The sequence below is a fragment of the Molossus molossus genome, unplaced genomic scaffold (genome assembly GCF_014108415.1).
Source record: "Molossus molossus isolate mMolMol1 unplaced genomic scaffold, mMolMol1.p scaffold_m16_p_23, whole genome shotgun sequence".
NCBI classification, from domain to species: domain Eukaryota; kingdom Metazoa; phylum Chordata; class Mammalia; order Chiroptera; family Molossidae; genus Molossus; species Molossus molossus.
In genome coordinates, this window is record NW_023425359.1 from 20,185,266 (window position 1) to 20,203,923 (window position 18,658).

Sequence of the window (18,658 nt, forward strand, 5' to 3'; positions counted from 1 at the left end):
CTCCTGGAATGGTCTTTCATCTACTAAATGCTAATCGTATGAGAAAACCACATCCAATTCCGATTCCGAATCGAGGGAAATAAAGTGTCCGTTATAAAGCAGGATGTGGTGCACTCTGTTGGTTTTGTAAATAAAGCTCGTGATGACAGCAACCATCCCATGGCAACTACAGAGAAGGGAAACAGGAAATAGAACGCAGAAAGCCCGCTTCAATGAAAAATACTGTAAATGGAATTTGACAGCATTTGATGGCATTTGATTATTCTAGTCACAGCCAAACAATGATATAAAGAGTAATATGAAGCAGAATGTGTTACTGCCTAGCCGACTCAAAAGCAATAAACCTTCCTCCAATGTGACACAATCACTTCGCAATCATAATTGTAGCCTGTTTGATACCTCCGAGTACAGCCGAAGAGCACTGACTGACATAGATACATTTTGTTTTTTATTTAAAGTGAAATGAAAATGTCGCACTGGGGCTCCAGATACAATCATTATATTCACCTGCATACGCATGAATCACTTGGCTGTTATTCCGGCTGAAGTTTAAATGTGCTTAGACAACAACAATATCAAATTTTTCTTAGATAGCTGCGAGAGAGGAAAAAAAAATCAGAAATTTGTAAGGACAGAAATAGAAGGGAGACGTGTAGCTCTTTTTCATCCCGGGGCCTCCGAGAGCTCCTTCTGCAGTGATGACCACGAGCCTGCAGTATTTCTGGGGAGGTAATGGCAGGTAGTGTCTGCTCCATCATTCGCTGCCTCTGTCTTCCAGCGCCGCCAACCAAGGGGCATGTAGCTCAAGCCAAAGACGGGGTTGGGCCTGTGCAGATGTTTTCATTACATTGCAGAAGCCAGCCGACTTGCCGATCCCATGTTGAAAAGGCTTGGCTCTGGTCTCTGCAGGCCCCCCAAATGATTTCGCCTCGGTATAATTCCCTTCTATTGTCAATGTAGCATCCTATGAAGAAGTGTCTGTCCCAATAAAGAGATAGGATGTTTATGACTTTTTAAAAAAAGAAACAGTCCAGCCAGTGTGGCTCCGTGGTTGAGCATCGACCCATGCACCAAGAGGTCACCAGTTTAATTCACGGTCAGGACACATGCCCAGGTTGTGGGCCCGATCCCCGATGTGGGGCATGCAGGAGGCGGCCAATCGATGTTCTCACTCATCGATGTTTCTATCTCCCTCTCACTTCCTCTTTCTCTAAAATCAATAAAGGAAAAAAAATTAAAAGAAACAATAACCTCTCATGGACAAGACCATTCATGCGATTGTGTCTGTTCACCTGTTGATTTGATACAGCAGGTCCTACCCACCCTATCCGAGGAGGATATGTCTCAAGCCCCTCAGTGGATTCCTGAAACCACCGACAGTCCCAGGTCTTATATATAATAATCTTTCTCTATCCATACATATCCATGATAAAGTTTAATGGATAAATTTGGCACAGTGAGACATGGACAACATTAGTGAATAATCAAAGAGAACAAGTATAACAATATCCTGTGATAAAAGTGATGTGACTGTTGCCACTGTCCGTCTCCCTCCTAAAAGACCTCTCTGCGTTCACCTTTTCCACTTAGAGGAAGCACTTGATGGCTTCTCCCTGGCATATCCGAGTCATCAGCATCACCACTCCTGCACTCTGGGGCCATCGTTAAGTGAGAAGAGGGTGACTGGGACACAAGCACTGTGATCCCGCGACAGTCCATCTGTTAACCTAGACTAACGGGCTGAGTGGGGACCCCGGACAAAGGGACGGTTCGCGTTCAAGGCAGGACAGTACACGACAGCTCATGAGGTTAAGACGCTGCTCAGAACAGCACACCACTGAAAACGTGTGAATTCTTTACTTCTGGAATTCTCAAGTCACTATTTTTGGACCGCTGTTGACCTCAGGTGACCGCAGGTAACAAAACCGTGGAAAGCGAAACCACGTGTGACAAGGACTGCGATGTTTTATTTAGGTGACTTTGTTGATTCCGTGTGAGTCACCAAAGAGATTTCCTGTCATTGGGACAGCACTGATGTTAGTGTTTTGCGACCTGTTTATGGACAGGGTATAGACAGGGCCATCTGCCCTGGCCGGTTTGGCTCAGTGGTTAGAGCATCCGCCTGCGGTCCGGAGAGACCCGGGTTCGGTTCCCACTAAGGGCATGTACCTCGGTTGCAGTTTGTCCCCGGCCCTGGTTGGTCGTGCGGGTGGCAGCCACTCGATGTGTCCCTTTCACATCGATGTTTCCCTCTCTCTCTCTTCCTCTCTCTCCCTCCCACTCTATCTGAACAAAAAATGGAGAAATGTCCTCGGATGAGGATAGACAGGGCCATCTTGGGAATCTTCATAGTAAGTTTGGTTTAAAGAAGGAAGATTCTTCAATAGTCTCCCTTTACCTTACATCTGTAATCTTGTAAATGCAAAAACCATCTGCAAAATCCACCCACTGCCTTAGGAGCCTTGTTTAGAAAACCCAGCCATCTGGGCACACGCGGGAAATCGGACCACGGCTTTTGTATGAGCAAGGAAACCTAAGCACGCGTGTGGCTCGCTTATTGCGCTAGTTGCTGCATTTCCACGGTCTGGAACCAAGCCCGCAGTGTCTCCCAGGTGTGCCTGTAAGTCACCAGAGTTTAAACGGGGGTAAGTCTTCTAATTTGTGGAAGCTCTTTGGAGTCTCTTCCCCCACACCAGAGCATCCACTCTCTCTGTAAAATGGATGTTTCAGCCTTCACAAAGCAGTTTGCAAATCCCGTGTTTTCTTTGCCTGTCCCGTCAGCCTAGTTTAGGAGCCACGTGTATGCTCGAGTGGACTGTGGAGGTGACCTCTTCACTGTCTGTCCACTGCTGCTAAATGCAGGCTTTGCACAGCTGCCGAGTGTGTCTTCCTAAGTGCAGTCTTGGACACTATGGTCCCTCATTTGTATCACGTATTACCTTTGCCCAGTGGTTTTCATGCACAGTATTACATTTAAGTCTTACAGAAATTCTAAGAGATTATACACTAAAGGTGCAGTAACTCCAGTTTGCAAAGAGACATGGACATGAGGCAGCACAGGTGAGTTGGCCCAAGGTCATTAAAGAAAGTGACAGAACCAGAACCTACACCTGTCTCCTCTGACTGCAGCTGTGTCTGGCTCTTTCTCTAAATTTGGAGTATTTTGAATTTTGTTCTTGAGGTGGTAGTGGCAGTTTCATAAGTGAAGTTGTTATGAAGTGTGTTGGGTTATAGGTTTATGTTTTAATTGCATTTGAAGATAAGCACTAAGCATGGCAGGGGATGGGGTTGTAGGGAACTGTTTAAAAGGTTATTCTACAGGTCCAACCAGTGTGGCTCAGTGGTTGAGCGTCAACCCATGTACCAAGAGGTCGCCAGTTCGATTCCTGGTCAGGGCACATGCCCAGGTTGTGGGCCAAATCCCCAGTGGGGGGCATGCAGGAGGCGGCCAATCGATGTTCTCTCTCATCGATGTTTCTCTCTCCCTTCCTCTCTCTCTCTAATCAATAAAGGAAAAAAAAATCTAAGGTTATACTACAGTAAGACAACATAAGTATGAATACCTTTTCAAATACATAGTGCTTAGTTGTTTTTTTGTTTGTTTGTTTTTTGTTTTTTTTTTGGTACTTGCCCCTAGCCGGGGCTGAACCTGAGACTCTCTGGTCCGCAGGCTGACACTCCAACTGCTGAGCCAAACCGGCCAGGGCACATAGTGCTTACTTTTAATCCCTATTCTTGTTTTCTTTTTCATGTTGAGCAGGAGTAAATTAACTCTAGTTGGAAAAATGTGTTATTGAAGTATCTCCCACATGAACTTAAGCATAGAACACCCGTTTGGCTATTCAAAGAGATCTTAAGATGTGATCTGTCTGAATCCAGAGGGCCCAAGAGGTAGCACGTCCAGTTAAATGAACGGTTGAAGCCTAAACCTTAACTAAATTAGGAATAATTGTGGTCTCCTCAACCTCTTCTGTTCAGTTTATTCAGACAGGAAGATAGTCTGTTTTTTAAAACCACAGATAAAATATTTACCTCACCATATGTGAATTTCTTAAGTAGCCAGTAGAGATAAGAAATAATTAACCAGGCTGCATCCTTTCATCGTGTTGGTGACTCGAACTTGAGGCTAACATAACACTCAATCTCTTACATAGTATAGATTTTTAAAATTCACACTTTTCAGGCAATTTTTTTTTTTAAAGAATGTCAGTTTTATGACAACCATGGCTATAGCCCAATGTGGGGATTCATGAGAGTTTAATAAAAAATGAATTGAATTGTCATAGGAAGGTTGAAGCCAGGCACCACCAAGAATGTCGTCTCCCCACAGACGTTCCTGCGTTGGCTGCATTTTGCTCCTAGAACACACCTTTGGAGAAACTCATTGAGAGGAGACCTTGGCTGGGATCCCTGTGTCCCTCATTAGAATGGATTCCTCCCAATGACACACCTGGTACCTGGTGTCTGCCCCAAGTACAAAGGCAAGACCCTGCAAACCTACACTGAGTGCAGAATCTGGCCCGTGGGCGGTCCGAGGAGTCCGAGGTGGTCTTCCGAATGGTGATCGCAGCCTCTGCCTCCAACAGGACGCTTGTCATTGCTTAGACTCAGGTCATAGCGCTTCATCAGCTGGAGGATCATCCAAGTCCCCAAGCCAAAGACTTGCAATACCCTTCGTCTTTGTGAAAGGCGCTGTCATGTACTTTGTCTTCATAACCCTTCCTGTTTTGATGGTTAATCTGATTGGCAGGATGTGAATATGTTGGCATATGAAGAGTGTGTTAATTAAATGCTCCTCGTGGCTTAGGAATACTGACTTATTCATCAGTCTCTTCTCAATTAGTGAGTAAGCTGAAGAGAAGAGGTTCGTCTCTTGGGTACATTATTTCCCAGCCTGGAATACTATCCCCGATAGGAAAAAAGAGCTGATAGAAATGAGACATGCCATGAAATTATATGCCATTCATCTGAAGAAAAAGTATCAGCCCGGCTAGTGTGGCTCAGTGGCTGAGCATCAACCCATGCACCAAAAGGTCACTGGTTTGATTCCCCGTCAGGGCACATGCCCAGGTTGTGGGCCCAATCTCCAGTGGAGGGCATGCAGGAGGCGGCTAACTGATGTTGTCTCTCATCAATGTTTCTATCTCTCTCCCTCTCCCTTCCTTTCTAAAATCAATAAAGGAAAAAAAAATGTTAAAAAAAAAAAAAGTATTGAACACTTACTGGGCTCAGGTGCTGGGAATGCAGAAATAAACCCACCATATGTCCTCAGGAGCGACCCCTACTGGTCAGGTCTGCATTGTGATTTTATATCTGGGCGATATAAATATCAGGTCATCGGGGCCATCCCAACAGCTGACAATTCATTGCCCTTATATAGATGTTAAATGCTCTCCATGTTGACTACCAAAAGAGAGTGCATGGGCTCTGGTTTTAATAGCAATAAATCTAACTATGGAATTAAACAATGCTCTTTTCCAGCAGTCAAAATTATTTTTTTGAGTGCACTGTGCATTTCACTAGGCTTTGGAGAGGATATCTAAAAGGAATTTGAGCCCTGGCCGGTTTGGCTCAGCGGTTGGAGCGTCGGCTTGCGGTACAGAGAGACCCGGGTTCGGTTCCCGCTAAGGGCACGTACTTCGGTTGCAGTTTGTCCCCGGCCCTGGTTGGTCGTGAGGGTGGCAGCCACTCGATGTGTCCCTTCACATCGATGTTTCTCTCTCTCTCTCTTCCTCTCTCTCCCTCCCACTCTATCTGAACAAAAAATGGAAAAATGTCCTCGGGTGAGGATTAAAAAAAATAAAATAAAATAAAATAAATAAAAATAAAAGGAATTTGATTTTTACCCTATAAAGATCCTTAAAGGAAATCCCTGTTCTGCGACTGACCACGTTATTTTTGTTCATGTGCATTTCGCTCTACTTCTCCGCTCACCAGGAGCTCCATTAGATACGGTGTTTCTCTTTGTGCATCTCTGCTCCTGGTACAGGGCCTGGTGTATAATACATGTTCAAGAAAGGGTTGGTTAATGAATCTTTAAAAAATGGCCCTTACCTGGGAAGGTTGCGGTTTATTCAAGAAGAGAACATTCAAAAGAAGAGAAACAAGGGACATGAAGGGAGTGAATTTGAATTAAGACATGTCGAAGACATCCCGGAAACAAAAGTAAACGGCCTGTGCGGGGTACAGGGGGATCCAAACTGTGGCCTCTCTTCCCGGCCCCTCATCCTGCAGTGAGCTCGCCTGGGCTTTTTCACACAAGAGCGTGTGTTTCCAGGAGGAGCGGAGGGTCGGCCTCCCTGTGCAAATACTTTCAAGTGTGTCCCTTCATCATCTCGTCGTCATACTGTCCCTCTGGCCAAAGAGAGTCACATGGCCAAGCTCAGAGGGAGTTTAGGAGATTAGCAAAAGATGCAGGTCCAGGGAGAGCAAAACAAACCGGGACCCTCGCTGCAATCCATCCGCCGGGAAGGAAACGAGCCCCCGATGACATCAGCCTCCACTAACGGGGTGTGAGGTGGTTCCCGTTGTGCAAGAAGTAAAACCCCAACCTGACCACGTGTGCACGCGCACACACACACGGACACCAGCAAAGGTGCAGAAGCTACACAAAAAGTGTTAGTAGTACTTACATGGGTGTTCTGCATTCTCATTTTAATTTTTAAATATTTTTTAATGTTTTTATGTATGTGCGTGCATAATTTCTTTTAAGAAAAAGTCTGGAGTTACTACAAGAAAATGTGATTATGGGTGATGTTTCACTTTTTAAGATTAGCCAAATATTTATCTATCATCTATCTATCTACCTATCTAAATATGTATAAGTATATATATAAAGATATAAATATATCTATATCTATCTACACACACACACACTACATTTTTAAAATGGTGTTTGATCGCCCCGGGGTACTCTTTTATCTGGTCTCCATATGACACCAGGGAGACAGCTGAAAAGTGGAGTTGATAACACAGTCGTCTAGAAAGCTGTTTCTGGCTCTGTCCGCCACCCTGGCTTTGGAGTGGGCAGGTGTCACCCATCACCTCGGTTTCCTTGCAGACGTCGCGCGGGCACAGAGGAGGCGACCCCGGTGCTGGTGCGGTCAGAAGGAGCCCTGAGGTTCACGGACACGGCAGACACTCTGAGACCTTTCACGCTCTACGAGTATCGGGTCCGAGCCCGTAACTCCAGGGGCTCGGTGGACAGTCTTTGGTCCTCGGCACGGACGCTGGAGGCCCCACCCCAAGATCTGGGGGCGCCCCGAGCTCAAGCCACCGGTGCCCATTCAGTTCTGCTGACCTGGGCGAAGCCAGACTCCCCCAATGGTGTGATCGCCCAGTACCACGTGGTCTACCAGGAGAGACCGGACGACCCGACCCTGAGCACCTGTCCCGTGCGTGCGGTCACAGTGGCGGTGAGTACGTGCTTCTGTTATCTGGTTAGTGTGTTGTCCATTCTTTCCACCCGACTTGTTCTTGTCATGTAGGTGTTAAATATATGAGAATCTTTCTCATGTTCAAAGAAGCAAGAGGGTCATGGGAGTAAGATACTGAATGGTTAGAAGCACTTTGCAGACCAGGATTCGTTTGTATGACCTCAAGCAAATAAGTGAATCTGTCTTCGCCTGATTTCTAAATCCACTAGATGGGAATATTAAAGCTGTTTTTCTATACCTCATGGGGATGAGGCTAGATAACATTAGACAGAAATTTAATGCCCAGAGGGTGTGGCTCAGTGGTTGAGCATCGACCTGCACCAAGAGGTCCCTGGTTCGATTCCCGGTCAGGGCACATGCCCAGGTTGTGGGCCGGATCCCCAGTGGGGGGCATGCAGGAGGCGGCCAATCAATATTCTCTCTCATCGATGTTTCTATCTCTCTCTCCTTTTACCTTCCCTCTCTAAAAAAAAAAAAAATCAATAAAGAAAAAAAATTTAATTTTCTTAAAGGGCCAATTATATCACATACCTATATCTAAATAGGCATATTGATATAGATGGATATAGGGACTATATGATTGAAACAGTATCACCCATAATAGATAGATACAGATAGGTATAGAATTAGATATCTCGAAATAGATTATGGATATGTGCTATGATTGGCTCTTTGAGGAAGAAGAAAGTTAAATTTCTAGATGTGTCTGTCTAGGTGTCTAACTGTGGGTGTGGCTATCACATGCCCGGAACTTAATGGTGATTTTTCTGGTTGGTCCCCCTCTGGCCCATAACACAGCTTAATTCAGTTCACCAGGGAGCTCCTGGAGCACCCCCATGCCTGGTGCAGCCCGAGGTACGTGGGACATGTAGACACAGGATGGCCTGGTCAGGGGGCTTCTCTTCCACACTGCAGAGATGAGGACTGAGCACCAGGAGGCATAGGGGAGGTAGTAGATCACAGCCTAGAATGTCTATCACGCTGGGGTTCAGATCGCATACTTCACAGCCTCGTGACCCGTGACCAAAGTGCAAGAGAGAATAACAGATACACAATGAGTTGGCCAAAAACCATGCTTGGAGAGGTTGGTGGGAAGCCCTCACACAGAAGAGCAGGAGAATCTCTGTGGTCTCAGGAGTTAAATGTACATGGTTTTCAAAATGTGCGAAGACCTTACTAAATCTGAAAACCCCTCAAGAGAAGAAAAAGAACAGGCAGAGTAAAACATTGTTTTCAAGGACCAAACCATGTTTCTATGCTTCCAATTTAGGGGCTCAACTTCCATGAAGGTTCTCTTAGAGAGTATAAGACTTATCAAAATATCTAACTAATCCTGGGCACATGCATTTTAATGAAACTCCTAGAGAATCTTTGTAAATGAATAGTTTAACGCGCCATGTTTGGTCACTGTCCTTATGTTTCATTTTCCCAGATGACTCAAAACATAAGCAACATGTGAATAAAGGCATCATATTTTTAAACTCTTTTTTCAGAATCAGTATATTATTTTTTATTTGACATTTAATTATCTTTATATATCAGGGTCCTGCATGTTACAGTGAAACCCTTCATTATAAGTATTAGAAGCAGTGTTCTTAAGTGTAGAAGATTCTCTTTCGTTGATATGTGATCCATGAATAAATGTATTACTTTCCACTGTATCCTTGGGATTCATGCTCTAAATTTCCACCCTGAAAGTAAAAACCGAAATACAAAGGAAAAATACTTTTGACAAGAGCTTTCTGAATGGGACAACTTAATTTAAATGCATTTCATTGAAGGCACCAATAATATAATGACTCAACCTCTGATCTCTGAAAATCTGGTTTTCACAACTATGAGCCTAAAACATTGACTCTCCCAAAACAGTTCTATTGGAATTCCCTTGTGAAATAGACTCCAAGTTCACCTCTTCCTGGCCGATTTTATTTTACAACACAAGACTTAAAGAATCTAATGAACTCTCCCTTCTTTCAATCTGCTCGGTTCTGTGTGTGTTACACTAAAAAAAGTGTCTAAGAAAGAGGAAGGCCTGTGGTCCAAGCTTGAAGCTTCCCAGGGCCCGTTGTCCATGGCCCTCCTGGTCCAGATTCCATTCTGAGAGCCCAGTTGGTATTATTTCACCCTCCCTCTTTCTAAAGATTAGTCCTTGCAATGCAAAGAGAATCACCAGAAAAATGAAGAAACAGTAATATCTCAGCATACTCTCTTGGAATGTAAGAGTGTGTATGTGCTCAAAGTGCCCCCCCCCCAAGAGAAGACTTCATTAGGGTTGACAGGAGAAGTCCCAGTGGGCTATTTTAAGCAATCATGGACATCTTCCACAGAACGGCCAGGTCAGTCTCCAAACATCATGGTCATGAGGTCAAGTTTCCATGGCAGGAGTCCTCTATGACTCTTTATGGACTGACATCTTTAAAAGTGGCTCCCCAGAAAAAATAACCTGTTATCGTTGAGTCTCATCCATTCGTACATTCCCAAAAGAATGTGTTCAAGATTTTTGGAAGGTGTCGAAAGAAGTTTCTACCACTAAATTCCCGTTCCTCACCACCAGAGAAGGATGTTCCCATCATCCCAGCCCAGTCCCTCCCCCATAAGGTCAGGCCACCTCATCCTGTGCGGAGCAGCAGAGCATTTCTGTATTAACACGCTTCAGGGTCAAGCACAGATTATTGACGATTCAATCCTATTTGGCAAAGAGTCACTGAGTACTGTGTTCCATATGTCAATACTCAATTCCACCCTCGAGTGTAATTATGATGTCTCCTGTGGGGCCCGGGCAGAGCAGAGACAGAGGAGAGGATGAGGAACCAAGTCTGGGGTGCGGGCTCGTACTACTGGGCATTTCGGGTGTTTCCGTTGCTTTGCTTGAGTTTCCCCTGCTCCTGTTTTGGTGATTCCCTTGCAAATCTTTCTCGGAGTGCGTTCCTGGCTGCACTTGCTATTTCTCTCATTCCTCCACCAGCTAAGCATCTTCCCTGTGTCCTTCCATTTTTGTCTCTGTCCTAGGAAACCTTCCTGGTTTGGGTTTCGTAGACGACTTTGGCTGAAATTCCAAATCAGAGGGACTGTATTTTTGGTTGGTGAGACGCAGAAGCCGTCCTCACCGTTGCGGGCTTAGAGTTCAGTCTGCACACTTGCACGAGGCATCACTATTTCCCCTCAGTTTGTCCCTTGTTTATGGGGATCCCATCTTTGCCCAAGGGGCCAGCGAGCCGTTGCTGGTGGTGGAGTTGTTGACAGACATGGGGCGTCGCTGGGGGAGCCGCAGAACCAGATGCAGAGGATGCGCCCCCTCCGGAGGGTGGCAGTGGATGAAGAACTGGCGGTGGGGGCCTCCGTGGCGTGGAGAGTACCTGCATGGGCAGGAGCAGCAGCCACAGCAGAGGCCGTGGGAGAGAAGTGGACAGACTGTGCTTTGAATGTGTCACCAGCTTCTCTCCCAACCTCACGAAGTTTCCTCTCCTTTTGGGGCCTCCATAGGTCCTTCCGAGGGGAAGCGAGAGAGAGATCTAGATTCTTAGAGTCTCTTTGGACGCATGCCCACCACTACCGAAAACAAGCTTTGGGCAGAAGTCCTCCAACTCCCTCCCAGGGAGCTCTGTGATGAATTGTGCCGCATCCAGAGACAAGCTGCATCAGGTCTCGCTTGGCATGTGCCCGCTCCACGCGGTGTTTGCAGGGAACACCCTGGCGAGGCTGGCCACCCTGCTGCCGCCCTTCCGATTTGTTTGCGTTTTCTTATTGGCACCTGCATCAAACTAGCAGAACTGACTTGCGATTTAAAGGCAAAGGAGGCTCACCTGTCGGTCGGTGCTCTAAGTATATCCCTGCCTACGCCCCAGGGGCTGTGGAACATCAAGCCCAGATCAAACCTTTGCCCAGTACCCTGGAAGATAGATGGTACTTCACCCGGTGGATAGAACCAAGCATGCAGTGCTGAGGGGTAAGCAAATTATATGGGTCACTAAAAGTTGGCGTCCGATCTGGAAATAAAATCCAGAATTACAAACTCCAGGCTGTAGGTTCCAGATGCCAGACTCCCTTGCCCAATGTCAAGGAGGAGGCATTCAACCTCCTCCTGGGGTCGTCTCAGGTTTCCTTACAATCAAGATGTGTTGGAAGAAATAAGATACTTCGTAATGGCTGTATTGTGGAGAGTTTGTGAGTGGATAAATTCCTTTTTGATTTTATTTTTATTTTGGCTTAATAAAATGTAAAATAGTATTGCTCTTTACACATGATCTTAAATTAGTCGTAGTTCTTAAAATTGGATGGTTCTGGGCCTTTTCTCCCCAGATCCACTTAGGAGACAAAAGAAATGTTCTGGGAGACCTAACTGTCTAAAAAGACTATATTGCCCTGGCCGGTTTGGCTCGGCAGTAAGAGTGTTGGCTTGTGGAACAGAGGGTCTTGGGTGTGAGTCCTGGTCAGGGGCATGTATCTAGGTTGCAGGTTCGATCCCTGGCCCAGTTGGGATCATGCAGGAGGCAACCAATCCATGTGTCTCTCTCCCATTGATGTTTCTTTCTCTCCCTCTCCTTCCCTTCCACTCTATCTGAAAAAATCAATGGGACAATATCTTTGGGTGAGGATTAAAAAACATACATAAATAAATAAAAAGACCATCTTTCCAAAATGACGAAAGCATTGGCCATAAAGACAGTTACCATAAATTTCTGTATCAGTTCTATAAGCTGAGATTTTCACATTTTATAATGTGAGATAACGGTGTCATTCATCCTTTTATATAAAGGATGCAAAATATGGGTGGGTAGATGTCACACAAAACAACGACTATTGTTGGCACACCCCTTTTTACTGTAGCGCTGTATTTGGTTCGAGATGAACGTTTCACTCACTAGATTTATATTACCTTTATCCTTTTTTTCCTAATACTACCCTACCAATCACACATATATATTGGGGATCTACTTTCAGCGCAATATTATTGGGGATTGAAAAAATAGATCCACCTGAGTCTTCTGAAACGTCATAGAGCTACTTCTTTGAAAGAGGTTTATTTTTCTCCAACTGCTTTATTCCAGCAAACTGATCAGGCCTCTTGCTTCCTCATCAATAATCTCGAGAGCAGGTCCCATGGTTCCCCAGCCACTTTAGTGACCGTCACTGGCCCAGTTTTATTAATGAGGACTCATTTCAAGTGTTCAAACAATATCCAGTCCAGAGCCTGACTGGAGCTAATAGATCTTCAGTGGAGAAGAGAGGGCGAGTTTATTTTTCTCTTTCTTCTTCTCCTGTTGATTTCCCCAGGATCTTGGCAGAAAAGATAGAATTAGACATGAAGGCATAGAGCCTTACTCATTAATATTGTTCTAATCCATCCGTCATGGCTTTCTGTGGGGCAGGTGCCTCGTGGGATTTTCTCTGTGGGTGATGAAGTCTCCGGTGGGAAAATCCAGGCTTCCCAGTCCCTGCAGCAGGCTGTGCACTCTGACTGATTCCTTGCCCCCCATCCCTTACTGATTCACCCCACAACCTCCTTCACTTCTGGACACCCCTCTCCTGAGCCAGTGTCAGGTTCTAGCACATCGACAAGACTCCTTCTCTTCTTGGGATCCAGTAGGCACAGGGAAAGTGTGTTCCATCAAATGAGGAAGGCATAGCTTTTCCAACAGTGACTTCTCTGCTTGATCTACATACTGGTTCAGACCATGCCAGCCTCACAACTTCAGAATCTACAGGACGAGAGTCAGGTATAGATTCCCAAGTCCCGGGGTCACATAAGAATCTCAGAAGACCCTTCTTCTCCTGGTGGCTACACCAAAATTGCCCTGTGAGTAGCAAGCCTCTTGAATAGAGTAGAATGCCCATCTCACTTTTCAAACAGATACCCCAAATTTCTTATGTTGTTCTCTTGGGTATCCCTCATAAGCCTTGAGAGAGGAATGTGGGGGATCCCCATGCCCTCCCCCAAGTGGCGAGGAGGTAACCTGGAGAATCTTCTCTGGTGGTTTCCTTTCTTTAACTTGTTTTCCATGAACCTGAACCTTCTCTTACAGGGGTGGACTTACACAGTTCTTCCAAGGAAGATGGTCTTCAAGGTGTAAGGCTGACTCTTCCTTTCTGTCAAGTCCTGCAGAGATAGGTCTATTGATTCTCTAAAGTGTACCTTGCATCCTTCTGCTTGTAGGTCACCTTGGCATCTTCACCCACATCATTCCCTTCTGCTCCACCGATCATGACCTTACCCTTCAAATGTCTCGCTTCCTAATTGTCGAGCCTGCACTCAGATGCTACTTATCTCACAGGGCTGTTATGGGGCTAAATAAATTAAGGAGTATGCAGAGGACTGAAAACTGTCGGTGGCAACATGAACAGGCAGTGCAACTGTAGAAGTCTTGCAATTTGGATGAATAGAGGCTGGCAGAAATGAGCAAATGCAGGAAAAGTGTCCTGTTTGTGCAAGGCAATTGCAGGGACTCATTTGGTCAGAAATGCAACACCGTGTGTTTCATGTATTTTAAGCCTCCCTCCCCTTGCAGCAAAACTCAGAGCTTGCTTGTTTACCTGCTTTCTGATACCAGACTGCTCATTGCCAGGTAATTTTTCATGTACTGGATTAGGTCCTGTTTTCTTTGCGCATCACCTGGAGCAAGGCTAGGCTTTTTGTCCCCATGAGGTTTAGCAGCCCATCTCCTGTTTTACCTGAGGCCGGCCCCCTCGGAGCCCTGCTCAGGACATTTTCACTTAGACTAGCTGTGTTTACCTCTCCACACTCACAGGACTCTGCCCACTGCCTGACATCCGGGGTCATATCAGCAAAACATGAGGTCTTTGGCCCTGGCTGGTTTGGCTCAGCGGTTAGAGCATCGGCCTGCGGTCCTGAGAGACCCGGGTTCGGTTCCCGCTAAGGGCACGTACCTCGGTTGCAGTTTGTCCCCGGCCCTGGTCGGTTGTGCGGGTGGCAGCCACTTGATGTGTCCCTTTCACATCGGTGTTTCTCTCTCTCTCTCTGTTCCTCTCTCTCCCTCCCACTCTACATGAACAAAAAATGGAAAAATGTCCTCGGGTGAGGATAAAAACAAAAACAAAAAAACATGAGGTCTTTGGTCACACACCACACCCCAAACAGATTCTGCCAAATTGGCGTCTGCCTACCACACCTGTGCCCAAGAACAGGCTCGCTCAGTACAGAGGGGCCGTTGGCGGTACAACTGCCCTCTAACTTGGGTATATTGTTATTTTCTGGCCTTTAAGTGAATTATAAGGAACCCCTTTAAGAACCCCCAAATCCCGCTGGGCCTTATTAAAAACATACATGGAAGTAAAACGAACCAGGGCCCAGGCTCACAGGCCCAGCCCGTCACTGGGAGCGTGTGCCGGTCAGCGGGGACAGAAATCTGGAAACAGCAGTCGGGGGGGGGGGGGGGCGGACGCTCGCTGAACGACGGTGCCCTCGCCACAGGTGGACATTAGCCACCACCTGAGATGAGATGACTGCCCCCAAAGCGCCCTGTCGCAGCCGAGATCACCTCCTCGGCTCTGCAAGGGCTTATGGGTGAGGGGGAACCAGACACAGATGACCAATTCCTTCATGGTTCACGGCCGATCAAAGTGAAATTCAGCATCTGTTCGGGACAAGTGACCACTGTAACGGCTGTAATCTAACCTACTAAATAGAGAGGGAATTGCATTAGAGCCAGAGGTTAGCCGTGATTATCGGCAGGTGAGGTGCTTTATTGAAGTTGAAAGACCATTAACATTGATAGAGTAATTATTTCAACTTGAAAGTAATTACCTTGATGGGTGATAACTTCTCTAGTGTTCCCAGATTTGATTGGGCCAAACAATCGTGAGCTCCTGAAGCCTAGAAAAATATTACAACAATACTGTGGCTTTTAAATGACTGAAACCCCTTCTGGAATATTTTAATTATGCTGAACAGGGAGAAGACTGTGCCTTACACCAGCTAGCGACCTCTCATGTGGAGAGAGACATTTGCTTTTTAATCCAAATGCAATGACCCACACCCAACACCTGTGAATACATATGTGATGTGTTTCCAAATGAATCTTTTTATCTCGATGTAATCTTTAAGGTGAAGCATCTTGTTAGCGCTGTAGCTGGTCTTGCTGAGCCCCCTCTGCAGGCGTTGTTGAGTATCTCTAGGAACCGGGAGGCCCCGGCCTAGCAGCCATCTTCCACCTTTGTCTCGGAGGATTTTAATTTGTATAAAATTAATATTTCAGTAATGACATCACAGAAATGGAAAATTCTGGATGCCATGTATTGGGGATCCGAAACTCCAGGTTTGATGCAGGCGTGCAATCCACGCATTGAAATACCTTTCTTGCTTGATGTCATGACTACAAGCACACCATTGTCAATTGTCTCCCGTTTATCCACACTGGACATCAGCAAGCAGAATGCAAGTTGAAAACCTGGCCCATTGCTTCTCTGAGACCTCACGCATACAGGAAAATTGCCCATTATTTGCCATTGAGGACCTAGACACGTAAAGTCTAATGTGGTGATCAAGACCAAGAAATACTGTGGGACTCTCCCATTAATCAGTGTTCGCGTAATTCTCTTCTGAGAATCTATTGTGCCCAGAAGCTACAACAGACAGAGAAGAAAGAAACAGTCTCCTCTCCCTGGGACTGGCGGCGGTCTTAGGGCAAATAAGGAAGGAGACAGATTACAATATAATAAGCAGTTATTTAGGTATGCATAGGCATTGATTGTACTCATAAATACTTAAAAGAACCTAAGAGGACCTTAACTCATACCCCAGATTCCAATCCCAGCACGCGCCCCACGGAACCCAGACCACTGACAGAGCGAACACGGCGTCATGATCCTCAGTCACGCTGTCAGGAAAGATGAATGTGGCATCACCTTCCAGTTTCTGGATGATTCCTTAGACCTTTCTGTCTTCTTGGCCGGGTTTGATCTGACGATCAGCCAGTGAATGACGATCTTTATGGTGATGCTTCCACGAGCGTTTTTCCTCAGCGGAACCTCAGACTCTCCTCAGGGCAGAACAGGTTTCCACCTGTTGTCCGAGAGCAGGGAGAAATGTTTCACCAAACGGGTCGTGAGTTCCCTCCATCCCCCACCTCTGCTCTCAACTCTTCTCCGGAGATCATGTCACCGTGCCTCTCTTTCAGAAGGATGGGGAGGGTAGAGATCCCTGCCACGCCCGGACAACATGTCTGGGCTGAATTTGGTTAAAGAGGAAAGATTTGGGATGAAACCATCAGGAAAGTGAGAAGAAGTTATGATTTGAATCGTCAATCCTTCCGTTACGCCAACCAAAGAGTTAAGGAACTTGATCTGCCGGATATATCTTATTGGAAGATTTGTCAGGCTCACCACCATGTGTCGTATGGTTGGGCTAAAGCAAAATGACTCATTTTTAACCATTTCATATGATACTTAGGCCATTAAATACCCACATCACAAAATCAGAGTCTACTTCTGAAAGCTAAAGACGACGTCTAGATGGTAACATTCAAGTATATTTTCCACAGAGGTGAATGTTACTTTTTGACAAGAGACGAGTAACGAATTTCATCATCGAAGTTCCCATTGGGTGATTGGGAGCCAGAGTTTTATTTTTGCTCCAGCAATTACTAATGTCACGGCTGGATTCCTGTGCCCATTAGCGGCAGGTTCCGCGCGCGTGTGTGTGTGTGTGTGTGTGTGTGTGTGTAAGATGGTTATTGATCTCTTGCTGAGCTGAGATTCAGGTTTTATGCCAGATAGCTTGATTAATGGGTTGGTTTCTATGAGTGGACTGAATGGGGATAGAAAGCACGGGCCGCCCTCCCTGCCAACCCCAAATCCGTCAAGACGCATCGCTCATTATGAAACAGTTATCAAGGATACATGAAAAATTAATTGGGCTCAGTTTGATTCTGAAAAGAATCGGCTTTCGACTTGGCCCCCCTCCTTCCCGCTCTTTCCAGATGTTGTGCGCCGGCCCCTGGAGGAACAGCAGAGGGAGATGTATTAATACATTGTATTGATTAGATCAAGACCCCTGACAGTTATTTGTAGAGATACCATCTGGCTGCTGTTCCAATTCCTTCACCAAAAACAGGACGTGACATGTTATTAATCTCAACTCTCTAAGTATAGACAGTTGCTTTTCTGCTAAACTGCATTTTACCGTTCCGTAGGAGACAGAGGCAGACCTGAAGGGTGCAGAAATTAAGGTTATTACACAAATTGAGCCATATGGTCCAAATATTTCAGCAAGAAAATTGCCAGGCAATAAAAATTGCTCCTGCCTTCCTAATGGTGTAAATTACAGTTTAACCATGGCTCTAATGATGTCCTTCTGCCACGCTTAACTACTGTTACATGAAGGACATTGTTTTAAAAATATAAAAAACAAGTAACTGCCAGCAGCATGTTTTACAATCTGTTAGTGTGTCATTAAGAACACTGTCAGAATTACATAAACATAATGGCAGGCAACCCAGCATACAAAAGAACTCGGAGGAAAGAAAAAGTGCCTTGAAAACTCTTTTCTGTCTCCGTCGTGTCAAGAGCACAGTCCCCTCTGCAAGTTTCCGGGGAGAACAGCCCTGTCCGGGTGTTGATTCCAATTCTCTTGTCCTAACGGGCCTCGGTACACGCATCTTGTCCCAGGTGGGGGGACAGCTAACCCATGCGAGACGCAATGATAGAAGTTGACCTTTTGAAGTGTTTTTGTTGTGGGAGAGAAGGGATCCCACTCCCTGGTCTTCCTTAAGAGTGACAAGTAGTATAGTAAATCGACAATTTCCGCCCTAGTTCTGCAGAATCCAATCCTGCTACTTGGAGCCCCATATTAAGAGAAGGCTTACTACAAAAAAATCATAATCTCTTTTTTTTTTAATCCTCATCCGAGGACATTTTTGCATTTATCTGTGAGGTAGAGTAGCAGGGAGAGAAGGAGAAAGAAAGAGAGAGAAACATTGATGCGAGAGAGACACATGGACTGGTTGCCACCCACACGACCCCAACCGGGGCCGGAGGCAAACTGCAACCAAGGTAAGTGCCCTCAGTGGGAACCGAACCCGGGTCTCTCTGGTTCATGGGCTCTCACCGCTGAGCCAAGCCAGCCAGGGCAAGAATGATAAACTTTTGAGCATGACAGTCAAGACCATTACTGTTTGAGGAAGACGGTAACCCTTCATGTGTGTTTGCACCTATTATACCGAAACACCTTCACTTTAAAAATATATATCCTTACAGTCATAAGAATA

At 45.8% G+C, this 18,658-nt stretch overlaps 1 protein-coding gene across 1 annotated transcript in view; it reads left to right on the forward strand.

Moving 5' to 3' along the window:
• Positions 1-18,658, forward strand: part of USH2A (usherin) — a 534,168-nt gene that overhangs the window by 432,914 nt on the left and 82,596 nt on the right. The window contains exon 60 of the mRNA XM_036277426.1: positions 7,061-7,415. Coding sequence (XP_036133319.1) covers positions 7,061-7,415 — 355 coding nt within the window. The remainder of the gene's footprint in view (positions 1-7,060; positions 7,416-18,658) is intronic.